This window comes from Pseudorca crassidens, chromosome 16, assembly GCF_039906515.1.
Source record: "Pseudorca crassidens isolate mPseCra1 chromosome 16, mPseCra1.hap1, whole genome shotgun sequence".
Taxonomy (NCBI): domain Eukaryota; kingdom Metazoa; phylum Chordata; class Mammalia; order Artiodactyla; family Delphinidae; genus Pseudorca; species Pseudorca crassidens.
The window spans coordinates 79,017,907-79,042,282 of record NC_090311.1 but is presented as its reverse complement, the minus strand read 5'-3'; the positions used below and the strand labels follow the sequence as shown (position 1 = coordinate 79,042,282).

The 24,376-nt window shown below is 41.3% G+C and overlaps 2 protein-coding genes across 17 annotated transcripts in view; one reads left to right on the top strand and one right to left on the bottom strand.

Annotated features, from left to right (window-relative positions):
- Positions 1–3,519, bottom strand: part of ARID4B (AT-rich interaction domain 4B) — a 126,636-nt gene extending 123,117 nt beyond the window's left edge. For 5 of the 6 annotated variants that reach the window (XM_067711036.1, XM_067711038.1, XM_067711039.1 and 2 more), the window contains exons 1-2: positions 3,259–3,519; positions 2,206–2,260 (exon numbers count right to left, since the gene is read on the bottom strand). In XM_067711036.1, coding sequence (XP_067567137.1) covers positions 2,206–2,211 — 6 coding nt within the window. In that variant the 5' untranslated portion in view covers positions 2,212–2,260; positions 3,259–3,519. The other variant, XM_067711037.1, reaches the window with a different exon arrangement.
- A 346-nt stretch (positions 3,520–3,865) lies between these two features.
- Positions 3,866–23,957, top strand: GGPS1 (geranylgeranyl diphosphate synthase 1). 11 transcript variants are annotated; one of them, XM_067711062.1, is made up of 7 exons: positions 3,873–4,099; positions 7,829–7,921; positions 12,762–12,832; positions 13,075–13,211; positions 14,892–14,927; positions 18,646–18,731; positions 21,711–23,957. In XM_067711062.1, the coding sequence occupies exons 2-7, from the start codon at positions 7,852–7,854 to the stop codon at positions 21,734–21,736; spliced, it is 426 nt and encodes a 141-aa protein (XP_067567163.1). In that variant the 5' UTR covers positions 3,873–4,099; positions 7,829–7,851; the 3' UTR covers positions 21,737–23,957. The 11 variants fall into 11 exon arrangements, with proteins under 11 accessions (XP_067567157.1, XP_067567163.1, XP_067567162.1 ...); XM_067711061.1 differs by lacking the exon at positions 21,711–23,957 and having other exon boundaries at positions 13,075–13,390; positions 18,646–18,686; XM_067711066.1 differs by lacking the exon at positions 21,711–23,957 and having other exon boundaries at positions 13,075–13,215; positions 18,646–18,678.
- Positions 23,958–24,376: the final 419 nt, after the last annotated feature.

Genomic DNA, 24,376 nt, shown 5'->3' with positions numbered 1-24,376 from the left:
TTTGAATTGCCTCAATACACTATCACTTAATAAAATTTAATTCTGTGACTAGTAGGACACATACTACAAACTTAAAAGCTTGCTACACAATACAAATCTGTTTGATAAGATCTGATAATTGGCATAAATCCTTCTACAGCTCAGTTGTCATTACAATATAGAAACTGGGAACACACAAACAAGAAAATCTAAGCCTAATATAATCAATACTACATACTTTTTGAATTGCAATTTTGTTAAAGCAAAATACCAATCATGGGCAGCCTCTCAACTTTCACAACATAAAAAATTAAGTTGAAAGAAATAAGCTACATTTTTAGGACTTCTGATTACTAGCAGATTCCCAAAGAGAGGACTTACTATACTGACAATAACAGCAGTTCTTCTTTCATAAAATTAGATTACTTTAACAATTCTTTCCTTTTAACATTACTAGTAACTTTTTTTATAAGCCAGTAATAATGGAAATGCTGAGCCCTTAACATGAGTAGTTCTAAACTGATACTAAAATATTTGCATTTGCCTAATACCGTAAAACTTTCAGGGCTGAAGCTTCCAACGTACTTTCATTTTTTTAAACAGATAAGTTGAAGGGGAAAAAAAAAAGGAAATGAAAGGAAGAAAGAAAAGGTAAGAAAATCTAAAATCTAAAAGACCTTCAACTTACTACATTTCTTTTAACCAAGCATTAACAGAGTGCTCGAGATGTGCCAGGCACTACACTGGAAACTGTGACAGATTACAACATTTATTCCAAACTAAATCCCGTATTAATCAGCTTCTGATCTTATTATATATTATTCAACCCAACACTTTTCTTAAGAAAGTGTTGTCCAACACCAAAGAAGATATATAGTTTTCCCTGATAAATTTACTTGTCACTGATTCATACAGGTCACAGAAGGTGTAGCTAGCATCTGTGATTAACAAAAGGGATTCATTTCTGAAACATCAGTTTTTTTCATTTACATGAAGGCGAAATAGTAATTCAGCAGATATAAACTGTTTCAGGTAGGAGTTTACAGCATTCCAAACTCAAGAATAAAAAAACATAAAAAAGAAAAACAAAAAACACAAAAAACTGGATGAAATTTAATTACTTTGTATAATGATAAATATTTAAGTGGCCACAGCTTTCACTTTCCACCATAAACATAAGTATTGCAAATCTTAATCTGAATGCAGTACTATGAAAGCGGTCCTGATTCTGAAGAGAAATAGATTTTTTTAAAAAAAATTCAAAGGAACTATCAAAAGTAGATGACACCCACATTTTAACATACTAACTGATGTGTTCTATCCTTGTGAAAACCCTGTACTCCTTTCAAGCACTTGTGAATTTGTAATGGATGAAAAATATCTGCTAGTCTCTAAGTTCCACCAGTTGAATCTAGACATTTCAGATATCTAAGGCTTTTCATCCTCAAGTGCGTTAAAAAATACGACAGCATTCAATTACATATTCTCTAAAGTGAAAAAAAAAAACCTGTCCTTTTATGACTGTAATTTCTTCCACCATTTAAGTAGACTGTACTTTTTAGACAACATCCTACGTTCAGTTAACATGTTTACGTTTAAGAGGAACCTGACCATCGATTTTATCACAATGCAATAGAGCATCTGATAATTTAGAGACCAAATGGATCAGTAGAGAAAAACACACCATATAATCCTAAATCCCCGGAAATACAAGGAACAACTGCTATCTCTGAGTTGTCTAAAGATCACCAACATTTTCCTGAAAAATCTTTCGATTAAGATTATATTTGATTTCGCTAATCTAATAGGTCTTCTACTAAAAATTCACAGTACTGTTCACACAATAAATGAGATGTTCTTTCATCGGCGTAACCGATAGAACCACAGTACGGTTCAGTTTCTAGAGTCAGATTACTTGACCTGCTTTTAAAACACTTAAATTCACGCAGTTATTCCTATCATTCATTCCCGGCAAAAAGAGGTTCTATACGAGGGAAAAAACATCATCCTCAGCGAGATATCCTATAACCGGCTCCAAGTCCACAGCAAAGCCCACCGAGATCCACGGCAGCTGACCCCCGTCGTCCCCGGGGACGAGCTCGGGCCCCAAGCCACCTCACACACCTTCCTCGGCAAAACTCGGGGTCGCTCACACGACCTCGATCAAACCCCCCCACTTCCTGGATCCTCTAGCCCCCGAGGCTGGCTTTCTGGAGGTGATCTTACCTTCATGATGATCCTGGGGCCGCGATCCCCTCGAAAACACCAGATTCACCTGCACCTGGAGGCGAAACAAAAGACACCCCGTCAACACCACGGGCACCCCTCTGCACCGGCGGAGGCGGAGGAAACCGTGCGAAGCCTGCACCCCGACAAGGAGCCGAAGGAGGCGTCAGTCCCCGAACCACCAAACGCCGAGCCGGGGCCCCCTCTGGCCCCGCCATCCCCGCAAACCCGACCACCTACACAGCTCGACAGCTTCCCGTCCCCATTGTCGGGACCCGACGGAGTTTCCCGTCTCCGACAATGACGCCATTTCTGTCAGAGAAGAAACTCACTACAAGCCCGGGGGCCGGCGCGGGGTCGACCGCCCTCCTGCCCGCAGGCCTGCGCGCCGGCCCGGCCGCTCCCCCTCGGAAGAGCTGCGCACCCTGCGTCCGAGCGGGCGCGGGCCGGGCCTCGGGGAGCACGGCGGGGGCGGCGGACCCGCCGGAGGGCCGCGGGCTACACCAACCCGCCGCAGAGGCTCAGCCCACGTCCCGCTCCGGGGCGGACACCCGACAAGTGCGAGCGGGATCCACGTCTGCCGGCCGCGGGGACGGCGAGAGCGCCGAGGGGCCGGGCGGCGGCAGAGCCCCCCCACCGGTCGGGGCCCCCCACCGCGGCCGAGGGGCACTAAAGCGCCGAGTGTGCGGCCGCCAGGGTGGGGGGCGACTCGGACTCGGCAACTGCGGGGGGGAGGGGGGCGGCGCGAGTTCCTCGGAGGCCGAGGCCCCGAATTGGGGCGCCGGGGGACACCATCCCAGCGATCTTCCCCGGCTCCCCGGCCGGGCCCAGTGACTCCCCTGAAGACCCCCTTACGAGACCGCGAAAGCCCCAGAAAATGCCCCTACCTTCCTGGGAGGCAAGCTCCGACCCTGGCACGTCCAGAGTCCCCTCCCCTGCTCCCCCCCAAAATCAGCAGGCCCGGGGGAGAGATGGGGGAAGAAGGGCGGCGGGTCCAGCGGTGGCTGAGGCTAAAGCTCCGGCTCCTCCTCCTCCCGCGGCGGCGACTGGTACCTTTGTTTGGCGGCCGCTCGGGCTCCCTCGCTGGGGGGAGGGGGGACGACGAAAAATCCCTCCTGGACTGGAGGTCCGAGCCCCCAGTCGCGCTGCCCTGCAGAGGACGGCGGCGACAGACCCTCTGCGACTCCCTCCGGGCAAAGGTCCAGGCGGTGGCCGTGGCGGCTGCAAGCTTAAGCGCAAGAGTCTCCCTCCGCTCCGGCGCCTAAGCTCCTCACTCCGGACTCGACTGACGGGCAAACATCGCTTCCCCCCCACCCCAAGTGCCCCCCCCTTCCCTCCTTTCTCCCCTCCCCTAGACTTTTTTCCCCTCCCCTACCTCTTTCCCGGATGGCCTCTTAGACGACCTCGGATTGGTTAGACTTCTTTAGAATCCGCCCATACTCTGTTCCTATTGGTCCCCGCGATACAAACAACGACGCCATTTTCCCACCAGTTCTATGGAAACAGAAAGTTACGCCTCATAGCTCCCCGGGAAATGTAGTCCAGCCTCTGGGGCCAATGCGCGAGGCCTTGCCCCTGAGAACTGCAAGACCCGCAACGCCCCGCGCCTACGTGAGACAGGGAAGGGGGGGAGGGAAAGGGGGCGGGGCGACAAAGCAAAGGGGAGGTGGCAACGACGCCTGCGCAGTGTGAGCGGGATGGCGCATTTTCTTGCACCGAGCAATGCGGTGTCGCTGGCGGGTGAGGAAGGCGGAGAGTGCTATCGTGAAGTGAGGGGAGGGATTCATGTAGGCATCCGGGGGAGCCTTGTTCTGAACTATAAGGTGGGAAGTTGATGCTGGGTACTGCTACTCCCGGACCCCCGGCGTGAAAGTTGTGATATCATCCTCGAACCGTGAGTGGCTGTGGTGGCGGCTGGGGGGAACCCGGATGGGGAGTGAGGGTGGGGGAGGTTGGGAGGCGGAGCTGAGAGGAAAGAAAGAAAGGAGGGTGAGGACCCGGATGCTGAACCGGATTGTGTCTGAATTTTCCATCCTCTCGCTGGAGAAGGGGAGGAGCGGTAGGGGACCCCGCGGAGCGGAAGGGGGCCTCGGGGCGGAGAGGAAGCAGGAACCTTACCGACCCTGCGGGCTCCGCTAGACGGAGTCGGCGTTGGAAGCCCTTCTGCCAAGCCTGTGTGGAAAATATGCCTCGAAGTTATTTAAATTCCCTCCATGTACCTCTCCGGCAATTTACTTCACACCCATCCATCGTCTCCCGGAGTTCGAGTGGAAGGATGCACTCCACGCTTCACAGCCGCGCTTACACTTTGTCGATTTAGCAATTCTGAAAACAGACCCATCCCTTTTTAAAAAATTACTTTGCACGATATTTTCCCTTTTCTGTTCGTGTGCCCGGATTTCGTCCTCTAACGCATTGGAAGGTACTCGGCTTACGTCCCTTCGTTCATTTCGTCTTTCCCACATTTGAACGCCACCGCCTGGTGTGGTCCCTGCCGTCATGAGCCTGAGCCTAGTGAGACAGGCAGGATGGCCACACAAGTCAGTGTGATATTGCAACAGGTGTGAGTGCCGCGAAGGAGAGTTTCGTGGTGATAAGAGAATTGGAAATAGGGAGTTTGCCTTAGGGAGATGAGGGAAGGCTTTCCCGAGGGAGTGAGGATCCAGCCGAGAGTGGCAGGGTTAGCGGGAGTTAACTACGGAAAGAACATTCCAGAGAGAAAGAACATCACGTTGGAAAGCCTTCTTCCAGGAGGGAGCTTTTTAAACCATGAGGAGCAGCTGGGCCGGGGGTGGGAGGGCGCGGGGCTTGGCTGTCCGAACCTGATACGCTATGTTAGGGAGTTTTGTTCTTATCTAAGAGCCATGGGATAACTTCGGAGGGTTGCCAGTCAGAAGGGAGATAGGACCAGATTTGAATTTCGAAAAGGTCACTGGCTAAAGAGTAGAGGACCAGGGGGATATTGCTTCAGTAGTCCAGACGGAGGAGAGAATCTGATTTTGTGTTAATTAATATTCATCGTGTGTTGTTTGAACAAATGTAAAGCAGTTTCCCAGTTTTGAAAATGAGTAGTTTCAGACTCTCACAGAGGCATCCTGTGGTGGTTCGTTCTAAAAGTAGATTAGACACAACATTGTAAATCAACTATACTTCGGTAAAATAGTTTAAAAATTAATTACTTTTAGAAAAGTAAATTAGTAGAGTTCATGTAACACATTAATGCCTTTTTATATTCGGGTCCAGTATGTGATAGCTGAAATTTCTAGGTGTGATAAATTGGAGTCTTTTGGGTTAAAAAAGAAGAAAAGAAAAAGAGCCAAATCAGAGTATATGCCACAGTAATGTAGAAACCCTCAGACTCTTCAGAAGACAGGAAACTTTAGTTTTCAGTACCTAGCAAAATTGAGGCTTCTGTGTTTTCCCACTGTTGAGAATACTTGCATACAAACATTATCTGGGGAAGGAACATTAATTGATTTATTTGTTAAGTGAGTAGTCTTAAACTTACCAGAGTGAGCAAAGGAAAGAATGATTTTTTTAAAGTTCATAACTAATATTTTCAGTCGAACAAGACATCAACCAGCTAAGCCCTAAGAATTGAAACAGATTAGCGCTGAAAATCTGTCTAGTGGCGTATTGTTACTGATACAGAGACAAAAGAGAATTATTGAAAGTTGGTCTTACTGATTTTTAAGTTAAGTCACATGTGTTCTGGAGGCTGTGAAAAAGATAAACATAATTTTCTCAACCTAGTTGGGAAGAGATGGCTACTAACTGGTTTAAATAGAACAGTATATGAGATGCTTTTTTAAAATTCTACTTTTAATTCTGTTCAATAATCTTTTAACCTAAGTGATTATTCTTCCTGTGCATCATCTTCTTTTCTTTCTTTAATCTCTTAAGAATAAGATAATCTGTGTCAAACTTTAAACAGTATAGGTAATAGGTTACTAAACTGGTATTTGGATTATTTCAAAATATTTTCTGAACTTTTTTCCCTTGCAACATACTTAACATTAATTGTTGGTCAAGGCAAATGTAGAAGAAAATACAGAAAATACACTTTTCAGTCTTTTAGGCTCATGATCCTAGAGACCAAATCATTGTCCCAAGAAGCAAAAGAAAGTAGACAAAGGTGAGAAACCTTCTGAAGTGTGCCAATTAGAAATGAAAACTCCCTCCCATCCCCCCAAAAAGAGAAAAAAACAACAAAAACAGTAATGAAGACTCCTAATAAGAGGACAAACAAAAATAGCAATAGATATTTACAAAGAAATAGTAGAGATTCAATAGTAAAGGAGGATTCTAGGAAAACTGAGTGATGTTCTAGGAAATATTGAAGTAAATATAAAATTCAGAATAATAAGTCACTACAGGGGAATATTTTTAATAATATAATTGCACTCAAGTAAATGCATGTCTTAATCAGAATGTCGAAAATTGACTGATTGTGAAGAAAATGCAGAATAGAATTTTCTCCTTATATTTTAAATACACAGTTGACCCTGAACAACATGAGTGGGAACTGCTGGGCTCCACTTATACATGGATTTTTTTTTAAATAAATACATACTACAGTATTACATGATTTGCACTTGGTTGAATCTGTGGCTGCAGAAGATTTTCAGTTGTGTGTGTGTGTGCGGAGGGGGGGTGTTGGTGCCCCTAACCCCGCTGTTGTTTAAGGGTCAAATGTATAAAACCTACTCTTTTTTTTTTTTTTTTTTTTCCTGCGGTACACGGGCCTCTCACAACAGTGGCCTCTCCTGTTGCGGAGCACAGGCTCTGGATACGCAGGCCCAGCGGCCATGGCTCACGGGCCCAACCACTCCGCAGCATGTGGGATCCTCCCGGACCAGGGCACGAACCCATGTCCCCTGCATCGGCAGGCGGACTCTCAACCACTGCGCCACCAGGGAAGCCCCAAAACATACTCATTTTAATGCTCTTAGAAAAAAAAGTATGTTTATTAATTTACGTGATCAGTCAAGTATAGAAGTATCTAATTCTGTTGTTGCCTTTCGATGTTGATGTCAACAATTTAAGCCTTTTATGGTTGATAAAATAGGAACGGCTTTTAGTGTAAGTTTTGTAACTAAGGAAACCACTTAAAATCCAGGTGAACACCTTGACCAATATAATCACTTAAATGAAGACTTTGTTTTTTTTTTAAAGAGATATAATATACATATCATATAGTTTACCCATTCAAAGTATTCAACTCAGTGTGTTTTGTTATATTCACAAGGTTGGGCAACCAGCACCACAATCTAATTCTGGAACATTTTGATCTCCCCAAAAAAAAGAACCCCATTAGCAGTCACTCTCTCTTCCCCCCACCTCAGCCCTATGCAATCATGAGTCTACTTTCTGTCTCTATAGATTTGCCTGTTCTGAACATTTCATATAAATGGAATCATATAATATGTGACCTTTTGTGACCATCTTCCTTCACTTAACATAATGTTTTCAAGATTTCATAGGTGTAGAGTTTTCATTTAAAACCAAACTGAAAGTTTACCTTTACTACAACACCTTGAAATACAAATACAAATTCCTTTGTACTTTGATACTCAGATAATTTAGTTAACTACATCATCTTTATGTTTCTCCTTTTTTACAGATCAGCTTTGAAATTAAAAAACAATGGAGAAGACTCAAGAAACAGCCCAAAGAATTCTTCTAGAACCTTACAAGTACTTACTTCAGTTACCAGGTAACAGTTTAGTTACAGTACATATAGGGTCATCTATATAAAGTAATCGTCATTTAAATATTAGCATACAGAAAAGGTTAGAATTGCCAGCTCTTGAGAGTTTCTGTTTTATATTTTGTAAGAAGATACACATGAGGAAAATAATAATAAACTTTTACAACTTTTTGTTCTTAAAAGGGATGTTTTTGAGGCACCCCTTAAAAAATATCCAATTTTATAACATAACTAAAAACATAAAAACACTTAAAACATTTGAGTATCTCATTAGAAGTTTTTTTCTTTATGCATGCCACACATTCCTATTCCCTACTCTTTAGATATTAGGGGATGATCTGCCAATTTGTGAAACAAGAAGAAGCTTCACTTAACTTTCCTGTTCAGGTTTTCCATTATCACATACACTGCTTTTCTTATACTACTAGTTCCTTTAAGAAACAAATAGTAAAGCATCCAAAGCACATTACTTGGAAGCATAGCCCACATTATTCCTATATAAAGATGAGTCACTTGAACATGGCTTCCTAAAGAAACACCTGCCTAATCATATGTATGTGCTTGTTTTATTTTGCTCTTTTTTTTTTTTTAAGCTTTTCTGGGAAATGATAGTAGCAAAGAAAAACTCATGCATGTGATAAGCGTGGCTTCTTGTAATAAAGCTTCATGTATAAACCAGTTACTAGGGCTTCCCTGGTGGCACAGTGGTTGAGAGTCCGCCTGCCGATGCAGGGGACACGGGTTCGTGCCCCGGTCCGGGAAGATCCCACATGCCGCGGAGCGGCTGGGCCTGTGAGCCATGGCCACTGAGCCTGCGCATCCGGAGCCTGTGCTCCACAATGGGAGAGGCCACAACAGTAAGAGGCCCGCATACCGCAAAAAAAAAAAAAAAAAAAAACTAAAAGGTGATAAGTTGGGACTTCCCTGGCAGTCTGGTGGTAAGGACTCTGCACTTTCACTGCTGAGGGCCCGGGTTCAAGCCCTGGTCAGGGAACTAAGATTCCACAACCTGCGCAGCATGGCTCAAAAAAAAAAAAAAAAAAAAAAAAAAATGGTGATAAGTTGACAACTATAGAAACCCATTTAGCCCATAGTGTGGCTCAACTGTAGTGATGATCTCAATCACAAAAAGGTTGTCATTTCTGTTCTAAAGTGCACACTTTTCTCGATGAGCACTCCTCAATGGCATTTCTATTCTTGAGTCTGGGGAGGATAAGTACTGTTGTCTGAAGCCAGAAGAGTGGTAGCTCCCTTCCTCCACCTTGGAAACCATCATGATTAGTGTCATTTCTATTCTGGCAGACCCTCATGGAGACATACTTGTTAATGTCAATGCTTCAAAAGAATGGAGGAGAGACAAGCAGAGAATGCAAGGGAAAAGTTGCCTACTGTTTAAGAAAAAGCCAAGAGACTGCTTTTGAGTGACATTTATTCAGCAGCCAGTAACTTTACTTATTTTAGAGTCTCATATTGAGAAAGGTAGCACTATTTCTCTTGCACTCTTCCCACCTATTGCTGGACTTATTTTGTTACATGCTGACAAACACTGGTTGGAACTGGGCTACCATAAAACATGCCAGTTACCAGTGATGACAAGTGTCCAACTAGCACCACCCAGCGTCTCTGCTCCACTACTGTGCAGAACAAGGACTGCCTGTAGTTACATTTTAACAGTAATGCTTACCTGTGTAATGAACTACCTCTGTTAACTTTTTTTTAATCCTCATTATTTGGAAGTAATGTTTTAGGCCGTTAGATAACATATTTAAGACTCTCATTAGGTATCCCATCTTTTTATTTTTCAAATCAAATATACTCCTGCACCCATGATAGAATAGAACCTCAAAAGAGTTTCCTAAAGAAAGAGGAAACTGTGTTATGCATAAACTATTTTTCACAGAGAGCTTCAGAGTTACTAAAGTGACTTAAAGATGGGCCAGGCCATTTATTCTATTGTAAAGTTAATCTTGCTGAAAAGAGGTTATAATAATTAATAATTGTTGATATTAGGATATTCTGAAATTAGTGAAGTAGAATGACTTTTATTTATGTTTCTTTATTTACTCTAGTGTAGAAGTGTAGGTCCCCTTTGCAGTGGGAGGTGGAGGGTGGGTTTTGAAATGGAGGAAGAAGAGGGCCTGCAGAAAGGGAGTCAGTAACGTTAAAGTCTTAAAAAAGAAACAGTAATTACTGTAATATTAAAATAAAACCTGAGGGGACTTCCCTGGCGGCGCAGTGGTTAAGAATCCACCTGCCAATGTAGGGGACACGGGTTCGAGCCCAGGTCCGGGAAGATCCCACATGCCGCGGAGCAACTAAGCCCGTGTGCCACAACTACTGAGCCTGCGCTCTAGAGCCCGTGAGCCACAACTACTGAAGTCCTTGCACTTGCGCTCTAGAGCCTGTGCTCCGCAACAAGAGAAGCCACCACAGTGAGAAGCCCACGTGCCGCAACGAACAGTAGCCCCCGCTCACCGCAACTAGAGAAAGACCATGAAGCAAATGAAGACCCAACACAGCCATAAATAAATATATACATACATACATACATACCTGAGTACCTGTAAGTTAAGCCATTTATTGTACTGTTTTCTAAATACATTCTGAAGTGAAGGGGAAAATGTGCCTGCACATTGATTCTCTGTTCTTCATCTTCTTCTTTTTTAAGGTGATAGGGTTACTTTGCACAGTTATGCCTTCTCAGTATAGCCCAGATTGACCTTGGTCAAACTGGAAAGTAAATCAGAAGGATAAAGGATATAATTGCTACTCAGACCACATTCTAAAGGCTAGTAGACAGAGGATACTGCTTCCAGAACCCTAAGAGATCCTTCCCTTTTAGACTTCTCACAGAAAGTGAAACTTTGTTCCATTTGGGTATGTGATGAGGGTGTGTGTATTCATTTGTTTGGCTGATTGGTTCAGAGAAAACACAGATAGGACTCAGAAAATACTGTTTTTGTTCACTGAAACTTTATGTAACTATTTTCCTGAAACCTAATCTGAAATTAGGGTGTAACTGTGCATTCACTTTAGCAGGAAGCTCATAGAAAGAACATTTTTATTAAATGAACTGGCTGTGGTTTTTATCTACCATTCCTTTATATTTGGGCTAAAATGACTTCTAATGGTGACTACTACCCAAAGACCTCTCTTGAGCTTTCTGTGTAAGAAAAAGATAATATTGAAAAACTAATGGCCCTAGTCAAAATAAAGAGATTAACTTTTGACTAAATTCAGGATGTTAAAAGGGAATACTTCATGGAGTGGTAATTCACTTTTTGATAGGAAAGAAGCAGAGCTGTCCAGTCTCTAAAATCTTAATATAAAGGAATGGTAGATAATTTTAAGAGGTAATTCTATAAGGTAATTCAATAGCAAAGTACATTTACTTTAAAATACCTATATTTGGGCTTCCCTGGTGGCGCAGTGGTTGAGAGTCCGCCTGCCGATGCAGGGGACATGGGTTCATGCCCCGGTCCGGGAAGATCCCACATGCTGCGGAGCGGCTGGGCCCGTGAGCCATGGCCACTGAGCCTGTGTGTCCGGAGCCTGTGCTCCGCAACAGGAGAGGCCACAACAGTGAGAGGCCTGCGTACCACAAAAAAAAAAAAAAAAAAAAAAAAATTCCTTTCAGTTACATTGTATATTGGACTAGTAAGTTACAAAAAAGAAAAAGGAACTATCCAAAACCATCCATTTGATGTTAGAGGAAAGTATAGTAAAAAGGAAAACTAAAAGGAAAACAAAAACAAAAAAATACCTATAGTTATATATTGAATTGATAAACAACGAGGTCCTACCGTATAGCACAGAAAACCATATTCAGTATCCTATGATAAACCATAATGGAAAAGAATATTTTAAAAGAGAATGTGTATATATGTATAACTGAATCACTTCGCTGTACAGCAGAAATTAACACAACATTGAAAATCAACTACATGTCAAAAAAAAAAATACCGATAGCCTCTGAAGTGGATGGTGTTAATTAACTGCCACTAACTAGACTGGCTCCCTTTTCAAAAGAATGAATTAGATCATAATTCCCTAAAAGCACATTCCATATTACTCAGCCATAAAAAGAAACAAAATTGAGTTATTTGTAGTGAGGTGGATGGACCTAGAGTCTGTCATACAGAGTGAAGCAAGTCAGAAAGAGGAAAACAAATGCTGTATGTTAACACATATATATGGACTCTTCAAAAAAAAAAAATGGTTTTGAAGAACCTAGGAGCAGGACAGGAATAAAGGACAAGGGGAGGGGGAAGGGTAAGATGGGAAGAAGTGAGAGTGGCATTGACATATATACACTACCTAATGTAAAATAGATAGCTAGTGGGAAGCAGCCGCAGAGCACAGGGAGATCAGCTCGGTGCTTTGTGACCACCTAGAGGGACGGGATAAGGGAGGGTGGGAGGGAGACGCTAGAGGGAGGGAATATGGGGATATACGTATGCATATAGCTGATTCACTTTGTTATACAGCAGAAACTAATACAGCATTGTAAAGCAATTACACTCCAATAAAGATGTTAAAAAAAAAAAAATTCCATTCCAAAACTGTTGATATAAGTTAAGATGAAAGGAGTGAGCTTACTGATGGGTCGCTGGAGTCCTAGAACTCTCTTTTGCCTGCCCTAATTTTAAAAGGTTGTGCATTTTAGGATATGAGTTTTGGTGGAGGGAGGTAGTAGGGCCCAGCAGTGGAAGACAAGCTCTACAGTAGATAATGGATTGGTGGGGCTGGATTTGTCAAGTTTTATTAGTTTCACAGGAAGTTTCTGAATGTGTTTCTTGTAATTAAAAATATTAATTTATTGCCAAATTTTATTCTTTAAATGCAGGTAAACAAGTGAGAACCAAACTTTCACAGGCGTTTAATCATTGGCTAAAAGTTCCAGAAGACAAGCTACAGGTATTTAGGCAATTCTAACCTTATTCTTAATCTCTAAGAAATTAATAGATATCATGTAAAAATACTCCTAGCTCTTAATTCAGTTTAATGATCATACATATCTTACATTGAGGTTGCTAGATAATAACTAGTTGTAAAAACTAAGGCACCTGACACTTTATCTGTTAATATACATTAAGTATTTATAAGCTCTTTTGAATAATTCAAATAAAATGAAATTTTTCAATTGTATTTCTTGCTAGATTATCATTGAAGTGACGGAAATGTTGCATAATGCCAGTTTACTCATCGATGATATTGAAGACAACTCAAAACTCCGTCGTGGCTTTCCAGTGGCACACAGCATCTATGGAATTCCATCTGTCATCAATTCTGCCAATTATGTATATTTTCTTGGCCTAGAGAAAGTCTTAACCCTTGATCACCCAGATGCAGTAAAGCTTTTTACCCGCCAGCTTTTAGAACTCCATCAGGGACAAGGCCTGGATATCTACTGGAGGGATAATTACACTTGTCCCACTGAAGAAGAATATAAAGCAATGGTGCTGCAAAAGACAGGTGGACTATTTGGATTAGCAGTAGGTCTCATGCAGTTGTTCTCTGATTACAAAGAAGATTTAAAGCCACTACTGAATACACTTGGGCTCTTTTTCCAAATTAGGGATGATTATGCTAATCTACACTCCAAAGAATATAGTGCAAACAAAAGCTTTTGTGAAGATCTAACAGAGGGAAAGTTCTCATTCCCTACTATTCATGCTATTTGGTCTAGGCCTGAAAGCACCCAGGTGCAGAATATCTTGCGCCAGAGAACCGAAAATGTAGATGTTAAAAAATACTGTGTACATTATCTTGAGAACGTAGGTTCTTTTGAATACACTCGGAATACTCTTAAAGAGCTTGAATCTAAAGCCTATAAACAAATCGATGCATGTGGTGGGAACCCTGAGCTAGTAGCTCTAGTAAAACACTTAAGTAAAATGTTCAAAGAGGATGAATAATATTAAGCCATTCTTGATTAGGCCTGATAGCTTAGTTGACTTTTTTTTGTCTTTTAGCCTATTACATTTTTTAAAATTTGGACCAATCTGTTAGTATCCAAAAACTGAGTGATAGTGGTGATGTGAGTGAGGTTGTTTCAATATAGAATCCCCGTGTACAGATAATCATAGTACCAAGTTGAAGGAATCAAAAGGAGCCACATTTAAATGAGTCTAATTTGAATGTCAGAATGTGCTGTGTTAGGACGTTGTGGCCGACTCTGCCATGCATGTTCTGTTGATTCTGTCAATAAAGAAGACTTCAGCTCCAGGAATTTTTATCCACATACTTCCTAACTGTACTGTACGGGCAGTTCACAATTCATCTACCCCATTTCCAAGCCATTGACTACTTGGGACCAGTTTCTATAGCTAGCTGGCCCGAAGACCACAGGAACTCCTCTTTCTTCCTAAATGTCGTTGCTTAGAATAGCTCATTCTCCTCCCTGGAAACTCCCTTAGTGAAGTCTTCCATGAGAAAGCTGACAGTGACAAGCAGTAAGCATTCTGGGCCTCTTTTCCTTTCTCCCAACCCAGCAAATTCTGCTGTTTATTTAACCAAGGAGTCTCCACTGAATGAAATTTACACACTAGCCCAAGTTCTTTTTCCTTCTAATGTAACTTGTGCCTCAAAACTAATTAGTATCTGGGTACAGCAGTTATCTTTCCATTTGTGGGGGGAAAAAAGGTACATGGAAAAAGTATTTTAGGAAGGAGCCTTTAAACCATTTTATGCTGTCTTTATCATTAGTAGTAAAAATCATAAAAGCTGTTTGCTCACAAGTACAAAAGCTGGGGGAACTGTCCTTTTCCTTCCCACCCGCATCGTTAACCCCTCTGTAGGCAGTTGGTGCTTGAATGGAAAAGGAAGTAGGCATCTTTAACCTCTATGATTAAAGGAAAGAAAAGTGTTAACCTGAGAGCTACTGCCTGACTGAAAATTAGCCAAAGGCTATACCATCAGGCACAGTTAGCTTTATAGTGCCTTAACCCTGACTATCCCTTTTGTTTCATTTTAGGCCCTCAGCCCCTGGAGCCATCTTATGGCACAAGAGGTATGAAAAAAGAGACCCTGATTTCTGTATGAGAAGTGTCACTGACATCCCAGAATGAAAGTTTGTACTTCTCAGTAGCATTACATTTTGCTTGCTTGGTTGTACAGTGTGTTATCTTAAATCAAACCACCATATTTTTGTATGAGAAATTCTCACCAAAATACTCAACCTACATCTTTTTTGAAAAGTTCGGTATTGCCTTTACTTTTAGAATAATTTGAATCTTCCGTTTTAATTGATCCAAGGAAACCTCTTCTGAAAATCATACATATTTGTGTTATACTATGGATATTTGAACTTTGTTTTTATGAACCTGTAACAAACTTGATATTAAAAAAGATCTAATGCTAACTATATAGACAGAAATGAAGTTATTTACCTATAAGTATAATGATTGCTTAAGTAGATTATTTCTTAGCTAATCAAATTAATTTTGGCCTGGTGCTACTCATTATTCTTTTCGCATTTTTTTTTATTTTTTAAATTTATTTTTGGCTATGTTGGGTCTTTGTTGCTGCACGCGGGCTTTCTCTAGTTGTGGCGAGTGGGGGCTACTCTTTGTTGCAGTATGCGGGCTTCTCATTGCAGTGGCCTCTGGCTCCAGGCACACGTGGGCTTCAGTAGTTGTGGCACGTGGGCTCAGTAGTTGTGGCTCGCAGGCTCTAGAGCGCAGGCTCAGTAGTTGTGGCACACAGGCTTAGTTGCTCAGTGGCATGTGGGATCTTCCTGGACCAGGGATTGAACCCATGTTCCCTGCATTGGCAGGCAGATTCTTATCCACTGTGCCACCAGGGAAGTCCTCTTTTGTCATTTTTATCTTGCCTTTCAGTGACAGAAATGCTTGGCATTGAATTGGGGACTTATAAAAAGAGTTATGTATTAAATCATCAAAAATCTATTCTTTTCACTTGAACCATAGTCATGATGGTTAATACAGAAGAAAATCAAATTGATTTTCTTTGTTGGCAAAATCAAAAGAATGAAGGCTAGTTATGTTGCTATAAATGACTTTCAGACCTCAGCAAGATTTTAAGTACATCAGCTCTTCTCTTATTCCACTCTGTCAACTTCCTTACTTGACTTCCTTCTCTTCTTAACCTATAACCTATAGTCGTTCACTTCAGGGAGCCTTTCAAGAGCTTTCTCGGATCACTTTCCTCCTTTCCTTAGGCCCCTCTCATCCTGCCAGTTCCCAATCTTGCGTGAATCCAACGGTCCACGTGCTTTGCTCCTCCCACGTTGCTAAGTGCTGCTGGGGAACGTTTTCACAACTGCTATAGCCATTGCAAATTAATGTATTAAAACCTCAGTAGCCCTTTTATTTTTCATCTAATCCTGATGGAGGTTTAAAATGTGTCAATCTAGGGACTTCCCTGGTGGCGCAGCTGAGAATCCACCTGCCAATGCAGGGGACACGGGTTCAATCCCTGATCCTGGAAGATCCCACATGCTGCGGAGAAGCTAAGCCCGTGTGTCACAGCTACTGAAGCCCGCGCGCTTAGAGCCCGTGCTCCGCAACAAGAGAAGCCACTGCAATGAGAAGCCTGCGCACCGCAACGAAGAGTAGCCCCCGCTCGCCGCAACTAGAGAAAGCCCGTGCGCAGCAACGAAGACCCAACACAGCCAAAAATAAATAAATTTACAAAAAAATTAAAAATAAATGAGATTTGTCAATCTAGCATTCCCCCCTCCTCCATTCTTCTCCTGTTAAATGTAAATTCTTCTAACCTTCCTCCCCTATGCTTCTTTAGGTCTGCCTTTCATCTCAAGAAAAGTTGTTTGTCCTCCTGCCCTAGACCAAACAAGCTCTCCTGTTTTTGATTCCCTCTTTCTGCCTCTTGAAGGCCTTATTTTATTCCCTGCCTTATATCCTCAAGATTTATCCATTGGCTCCGTTTTAATCAGCACTGAGAGGAAGGAAAGAGGGAAGAAAATGTATATTTGTGAAGGACCTATTAGGTACCACTGTTTTATGTTTTTTCTTCAAGCATTTACTGAGCAGAGCCAGGACCTTGAATACAGGTCAGAGCACTTTGCTCTTCTGTACTGTTGGCCTCCCATTCTAAATGCACACTTAAATATGTTTAAAAGTTTAGAAAGCACTGGTCTATTGTAATGTACTAAACAGCTTCCTTCCTATAATCTCTACCCACTCCAGTCTATCCTTCACACTCCAACCAAAGTTGTCTTTCCAAAGCACAAATCGGATTATGTCGTTCCCATGTTTTAAATTCTCTGAATCCTCAATACTGCCACCTGTAAATTCCTTGGCAGAGTCTATAAGGCTTTCCAAAATCTGATCTCCAAACGACTTCAACCATATTTCCTAATATTTTACTCTCCCCACACACGTTATACTCTGCCAGAAAATAACGTTCGTCATTGCTGAGACACTATTCTGTTTTTCATTCATTTCATTTAGAATACTTCTTGAGTGCCTATAAGCTAAATCCTTTGCTAGGCTTTGGAGATAGAAGAGTGATAGACACTATCTCTTAGCCTTATGTGATTTTTTTGTAATGGAGACTGGGAAGTAAGTAGCCAATTATTAAACAGTATTGTTAGTGCTGGAATCAGGGCCCCTAATTTCTTGTTTACATGTCTGCTTCTCCCATTGGATTAGAAACTCATTAAGGGCAAGGACTGTGACTTACCCTCCTCTTCTCAGTAGCACTTAATAAATACTTGTGAATGAATAAATCTCCTTGAAACTAATCTCCCACCTCTCAAGGGTTCCATTAAATATGATGTATGTGAAAAGATATCATAAACTTCAAATGTTAGCTTTTATGTTAATGTGGTTCTTCTCCCTCTAATTCTTTCCCTAATGATTCTTACTCAATGTTTTCCCTTCTGAAAGCATTCTTAGACTGTTTACTTTCAGTTTTGTCCATAATTACCATTGTATCAAAACCCTGACCTCCTCATATTGAAGTCCTGTATTTTAATTGTTCATCTGAGTTTTCTGTTATCAGCTTTAAATCATATTTAAAACCAACTTATACCTCCCTCCCTGTCCCTTTACCAAGCCAAATAATGGAATGAAACCACTTCTACCCCCGCCTCTTCTATCACCATTGTCATTCTTAAAGTGATCCAGGAGTGTCTTTATTTCTTACCCTTGCCTCCTATCCAGTCCTCCTAAGTCCTATAGACTTGTCCTTTGAGATATCTCTTATCCCTTACTTTCCCTTCTCACTTCCTTTTCATTTTCACTGTGGCACTTAGAACAGCCTTTATTGCCATACATGCAGGGCTGATATTTGGTGGCTGGAATACAGAAAAGGACTCGTGATAATGAACCCTACAATAATATGAACTCAGAATACAATTGGCATTTGGCTTCTCAACCTCCCACCACCTCCAGTTGGCTAACTGCACACTTACTTGGTTATCTCATTAAATCTTGTAATAATGCAACCTCAGCTTTTATGTGATTGACTATATTGGACCTTACAGTTGTATGGCATAATTTTACTATACTCTTGGTGAAGATTATAATAGTATGTGCAGTAAGCAAAAATCTAATACAAATTTCCATATTAACCCATTAGTTAAAGTTAATTGTGTAGAATGTTTAATGGGCATCTTGTCATAGAGATATCTGGGAAACATCTGCAGCACTACCTGCCTTGTCATGCATGTTGTTTATAAAGCACTCTATGCTTTAGGAGAATGACCCATTTATTTTCTTTGAATTATATTTGTTACTGTACAGAAAGAAAAATATATCTGAAGAATTGAAAATTGGTATAGTGGATAATGGAAGCTATTTAGACCTCAATGGGCAAAGCAGTACTAATGGTAAGCTACAAAAGTAATTTGTAAATCTTACCTAAACTTGTAAAGTCACATAATAGAAATTGCAAAATGAGAATAGTTAAATATTTGAAAAGTAAAAAATTTAAAAAGATTTAGCTTTAGTAAATTATATTCTAACAGCTGTCCATATTTTACAAGAAAGAAATGATTTATTAAAGTTGACAGATAAAGTCAAAAAGTCAATTAAACTAAAGGAAACTGAAAATGAAGCAGAAGGTTATTGAAACAAATAATGATAAGCCCTTTGAAACAAAACAAAGTAGCTATCCTAAGAGGCAAACTAATAGATTTTCTAATATGGTTTATGAAAATGCATTTGTGGTTTGATAACAGACACGAAAGCATAATTTTTTTTAAGTTCAATATATTGAATCCTGAAACCTGGCCAATTTAAGTTTGTAAAGCTCTGGATCGAAGAAGAACAAAAATAAAATGACAGCATTCACTAAATGACTTAGCACTAAAGATATAAAATATATAATTTTAGACACTATTATAAGGCTTAGAAGAATGTTGAATATACTTCCTGGTAGTTCCGAGGAAACCAGGAGAGGATTCAGCAAAAGAATGTTATTAATATTGGGAGAAATTTTCAATTTATTGAGACCAGAAGTCACCTATGACTGTCAATTTATTCATTTTATTTTTTTTGGCCACACTGCGTGGCCTGTGGGATCTTAGTTCCCCAACCAGGGATCGAACCTGCGCCCCCTGCGTTGGAGGCACTGAGTCTTCACCACTGGGCCACCAGGGAAGTCCCATGACTATCGCTTTAATGAGGAAGTTGTTGGGAGAATTTATTGCAGTTTACTGTGTTACATCATGGCTCAGACAGGAGTATCATTTAGCTAGTAACTGCTGCAACAAACAAAAGATCAAACCAATCATTTCCTCCTGCCTTGGAGTATCATCATAGCATATATGGATAATTAATGTCACCTAACTTGTTTTACTGGAATCCCTTCTCTTCCTTCAGCCCATGTTGCACAGAACTGCCAAACTAATCGTAATGAATTTGCTTTCACTTTATGCCTCTATTCATAAATCGTTTCCTTTTAGGACAAACACTTTAGCTTCACAGTCAAAGCTCCCTGTAATCTGCTTCTCATCTTATATATACACACATATATATGTATATATATTTATACTTATATATAATTTTTTAGAAACAGCTTTATTGGCTCACACACCACATAATTCTTTTAAAGGATACAATTCAGTGGGTTTTAGTATATTCATGGGGTTATGCAATCATCACCACAATCTAATTTGATAACATTTTTGCATCCCCTGAAAGAAACCACCATCACTATTAGCACTCACTCCCATTGCCCCCACTCCACCCCTAACCCCCACCCGAGACAGTCACTAATCTACTCTCTGTATTTATAGACTTGCCTATTCTGGTTGTTTCATATAAGTGGAATCATATACTACGTGGTCTTTTGTGACTGGCTTCTTTCACTTAGCATAATGTTTTCAAGGTTCATCCATACTACTTATATCATAACTTCAATAATTTTTAAGTCTGAATAATAGTCCAGTATATGAAAATACCACATTTTGTTTATCCATTCATTGGTTGATGGACATTTGGATTGTTCCTACTTTTTGGCTTTTATGAATAATGCTGCTATGAACATTTGTGTCCAGGTTTTTCTGTGGCTATATATTTTCATTTGTCTTGGGTAATATTATGGACTGAATGTTTGTGTCCCTCCAAAATTTATATGTTGACGCCTCAACCTCCAGTATCTCTGTATTTGGAGATGGATCTTTATGGAAGTAATTAAGGTTAAATGAGGTCATAAAGGTGGGAATCTGATTTCCTTACAAGAAGAGACCCAAGGGAACTTCCCTGGAGGTCCAGTGGTTGAGACTCTGCGCTTCCAATGCAGGGGCACAGGTTCAATCCCTGGTTGGGGGATTAGGATCCCACGTGCCATGCGGCCAAAAAAAAAAAAAAAGACCCAAGAGAGCCCTTTTCTCTCTTTACACCATGTGAGGACACAGTAAGAAGGTGGCCACTTGCAAACCAGGAAGACAGCCCTCACCAGGAATCCAGTCAGCTGGCACCTTAATCTTGGACTTCCAGCCTCCAGTACTGTAAGCAAATAAATTTCTGTTGTATAAACCACTTGATTTGTGGTATTTTATTACAGCAGCCCAAGCCAACTAAGAAAGTTAAATACCTAGATAAGTCATATGGTACCTTTGTTTTACATTTTGAAGAGGGAGTATATTCTTAAGATATACTCCCTTAGTTGTACAGAAATGTACATAAAAGTATATTCATTGCAGCAGTATTTGTTTTTTTCTAAGATTTTTTTTTGATGTGGACCATTTTTAAAATCTTTATTGAATTTGTTACAATATTGCTTTTGTTTCATGTTTTGGTTTTTTGGCCGGGAGGCATGTGGGATCTCCACTGAACCACCAGGAAGTCCCTGCAGCATTATTTGTAATAGAAAAAAAGTAACAAATGTTCATCAATATGAATTGATTAAGTCACAGTTCAGTGACTTAATGCAGCAAAACTATCTGTATACTATACGTACAATATATAGTAGCAAGATAATTTTTAGATATTCGTGTTCTTTTCCCTCTGTTTTTTCCATCTTTAGTTACAGAAAGGTACCCAGTCCATTTTGTACTTTCTTGCCTCAGGGAAGTATTATGATGATAAAACTAAAAGAAGGCTCTTGTAAAACACTTCCTTTCTGAATTAATTTTCCTACAACCTGAGCCTGTTGAAGAGATCAGGCTAGGTGTACTGGAAGGGAGACACAGAGAAAAGGAGCAGTGACTTTAAGGGCAAACAGAACAGAGGAAAGAGGAGAGATTCCTGGGAAGGAACAAAAGCCAGAAGTTCCCATGGCTGTTGGTAGTACTGTAGGAGGTGAGCAAGACTTCATGGAGGATGGACTAGACAGTAACCTTCCCGTTCTCTTCCTGGGACAGGGAAGGAGAAAAGTGCCAGGCTTTGAGGGATCACTGTTGGCTTCAATAATAAACCTGCCAATGGAGTCTGATGCCTGCAGTTGAGAGGTAAGGAGGCCCTAACACTGACTGAGATTAAATTTTCTGCTAGCCCTGCAAGAAGGGAGTGAAAAAAGAACATTCGTCCTTTCAAGATGCTGGACTGAGTACGTGTTTGTCTTTTCTCCCTCTTGAGAGAATACTAAAAGGAAAGAAAAAGAATAAAAAGGCTAAAATATCAAAATAACCTTGAGAATTGGAAGGGCTTTGTTAGTGGATGAGAAATTCCAAAAAATGTCTGGACTACAGAAAGCAGAAAGACTACTGATTGATGTAAGCAGTGGGGATATGGCCAGAGCTAAGGCTATGTAGAGAAGGGGCTGTGGCTGAAACGGGACCCAGCAGGCTCAGGAGAACTGAAAGTACTTGGCAGAATAATGGAGCCCCAGCGATGCCCACGTCCTCATCCTCGGAGCTGGTGAACAGATTAGATTACATGGGAAAGGGGAATTAAGGGTGAAGAGAAATTATGGTTGCTCATTGATGATCTCAGAATAGGGAGATTATCCTGCATTATCCAGGTGGACCCACCTGTAACTACAAGCTTCCTCAAAGGAGAAGAAGGAGGCAGAAGGGGAGAGTCAGAATGAGACGTGACATTGGAACCAAAGTCAGAGTGGTGTGATGAGAAGGACTCAACCCACCGTTTCTGCCTTTAAACATGGAGGAAGGGGGCCACAAGCCACAGAATGCAGGTGGCTTCTGGAAACTACAAAGACAAGGAAACGGATTCTGCCCGGGAGTCTCCAGAAGGGAACACAGCCCTGCTGATACCTTGAGAAGTGTTGGACTTCTACAGAACTCTATATAATAAATATATGTTGTTTAAGCCAGTAAGTTTGTGGTAATAGGAAACGAACTGGAACAGCTCTCTACTTGTCAACAAAGAGGACTGGAGAGATAAATGTGGATGAAAACAGAAATTAATTGATAGTCTGTAAATGGAAGTGTACATCTCCCCATGCTACCTCTTTCTTACACCCCAATGGGCAAACTAAATCATCACTGCCAGATATTTTATCCTCAAGCAGAAGAGTAAGACATCTTTTTAGAGAAGTAGAAGTGAGTTTCTGGGAAGAATTTGAGCAAATAGGAAAGGTATTGGTGTCAAAGAGCTACATTCTTCTGTTCTGGCATCAGGGAGCCTTCCTGGAGCATCATGGCTGCTCCCTTCCCAATCACATGACGCTGAAACTTACCAGCCAGCCAGCCAGCCCTGCTTGCATAAGCTGAGCTCCCATTAGCTCCCATTTAGGATTTCTCATGCCTCATTCTGTCTGAAACACAAATGGACAACCAGAAACTCCCACACATTTATAGAATACCTGCAGTATGACAGAGAAAGACCAAGGTAAAAAAAAAAAGAAGCAAAACCAAAATGACACAAGAAAAATATAGAAAAACTCAAATTAGAGGGAACAGAAAAAACAGAGAACACCTTAAAACAAAATAAGACAAACCACAATCTGTAAGTAGTGTCACTGGAGAGATCTGAGGGGATATGGAATGGAATCTATGGCCGCTGTTGTTGTTTATCTTCCTAACAGTCATCCCGCACTTCTACTTCATGAAAAGAACCTTTTTGATATTATCCCCATGTTGCATGGCCATGTGTTTCAGGAAAAACAGAATTCTCTCCTCCTCGGGGGGTCTTAGTCTGTGTCACTTAAGGCCTTCAGCCAGTTGGGTGAGGCTCACCCACATAATGGAGGGCAATCTGCTTGACTCAAAGTCTGCTGATTTAAATGTTGATCTCATCTAAAACATACCTTCACAGCAACACCGAGACTGGTGTTGACCAAGTCTCTGGGTACAATGGCCTAGCCAAGTTGACACATAAAATTAACCTTCACAACCACATGCCAAGATGAAAAGTTGCACATCAGAAGGTACCAAAAGTTCCTTAGAAGCAGGCTGGAGAGAACTTGGTATGATAAACCTCTGCCACTGTGAAGTTCCCCGTGGAAGGCTGACTCCTCCTTGGGATGGAGCTGTGAGGAGGACAGATAGGAAGAAGACTGTAAAATGTTACAATAAAAGAATTAGCTTTTGATTTTTTTTCTTATATAAATGTTTTTCAGGATGTCCTTATGAACAATTATTCATAGCCTCAACTCCTGTGGTGTCCAGTAAAACACTGTGAAATCAAATAAATCTCCAGACATTGAATGGGTTTAACTGATCTTGATTTTCTTTTACGTTACCCTACAACTCCAGAGGGCTTGTGTACTAAAGTAGGCATCGTGCACAGGGATGGCCAGCAGGCACGTGAAAAGCTGCCCAACATCTCTAATCATTAGAGAGATGCAAATCAAAACCACAGTCAGGCACCACCTCACACCAGTCAGGGTGGCCATCATTAAAGTCTACAAATAACAAATGCTGGAGGGGGTGTGGAGAAAGGGGAACCCTCCTGCACTGTTGGTGGGAATGTAAACTGGTGCAGCCAATATGGAGAACAGTATGGAGGTTCCTCAAAAAACTAAAAATAGTTGGGAATTCCCTGGCAAACAGTGGTTAAGACTCAGCACTTTCACTGCCTTGGCCCAGGGAACTAAGATCCCATAAGCCATGCAGTGCAGCCAAAA

Excerpts from the sequence above, each read along its gene's own strand:
- GGPS1 (XM_067711056.1), top strand. The coding sequence starts at position 7,852 with ATGGAGAAGACTCAAGAAACAGCCCAAAGAATTCTTCTAGAACCTTAC. Across the intron at positions 7,922-12,761 it reads GTACTTACTTCAGTTACCAG|GTAAACAAGTGAGAACCAAA; the intron begins GTAACAGTTTAG and ends CTTTAAATGCAG. Across the intron at positions 12,833-13,074 it reads TTCCAGAAGACAAGCTACAG|ATTATCATTGAAGTGACGGA; the intron begins GTATTTAGGCAA and ends ATTTCTTGCTAG.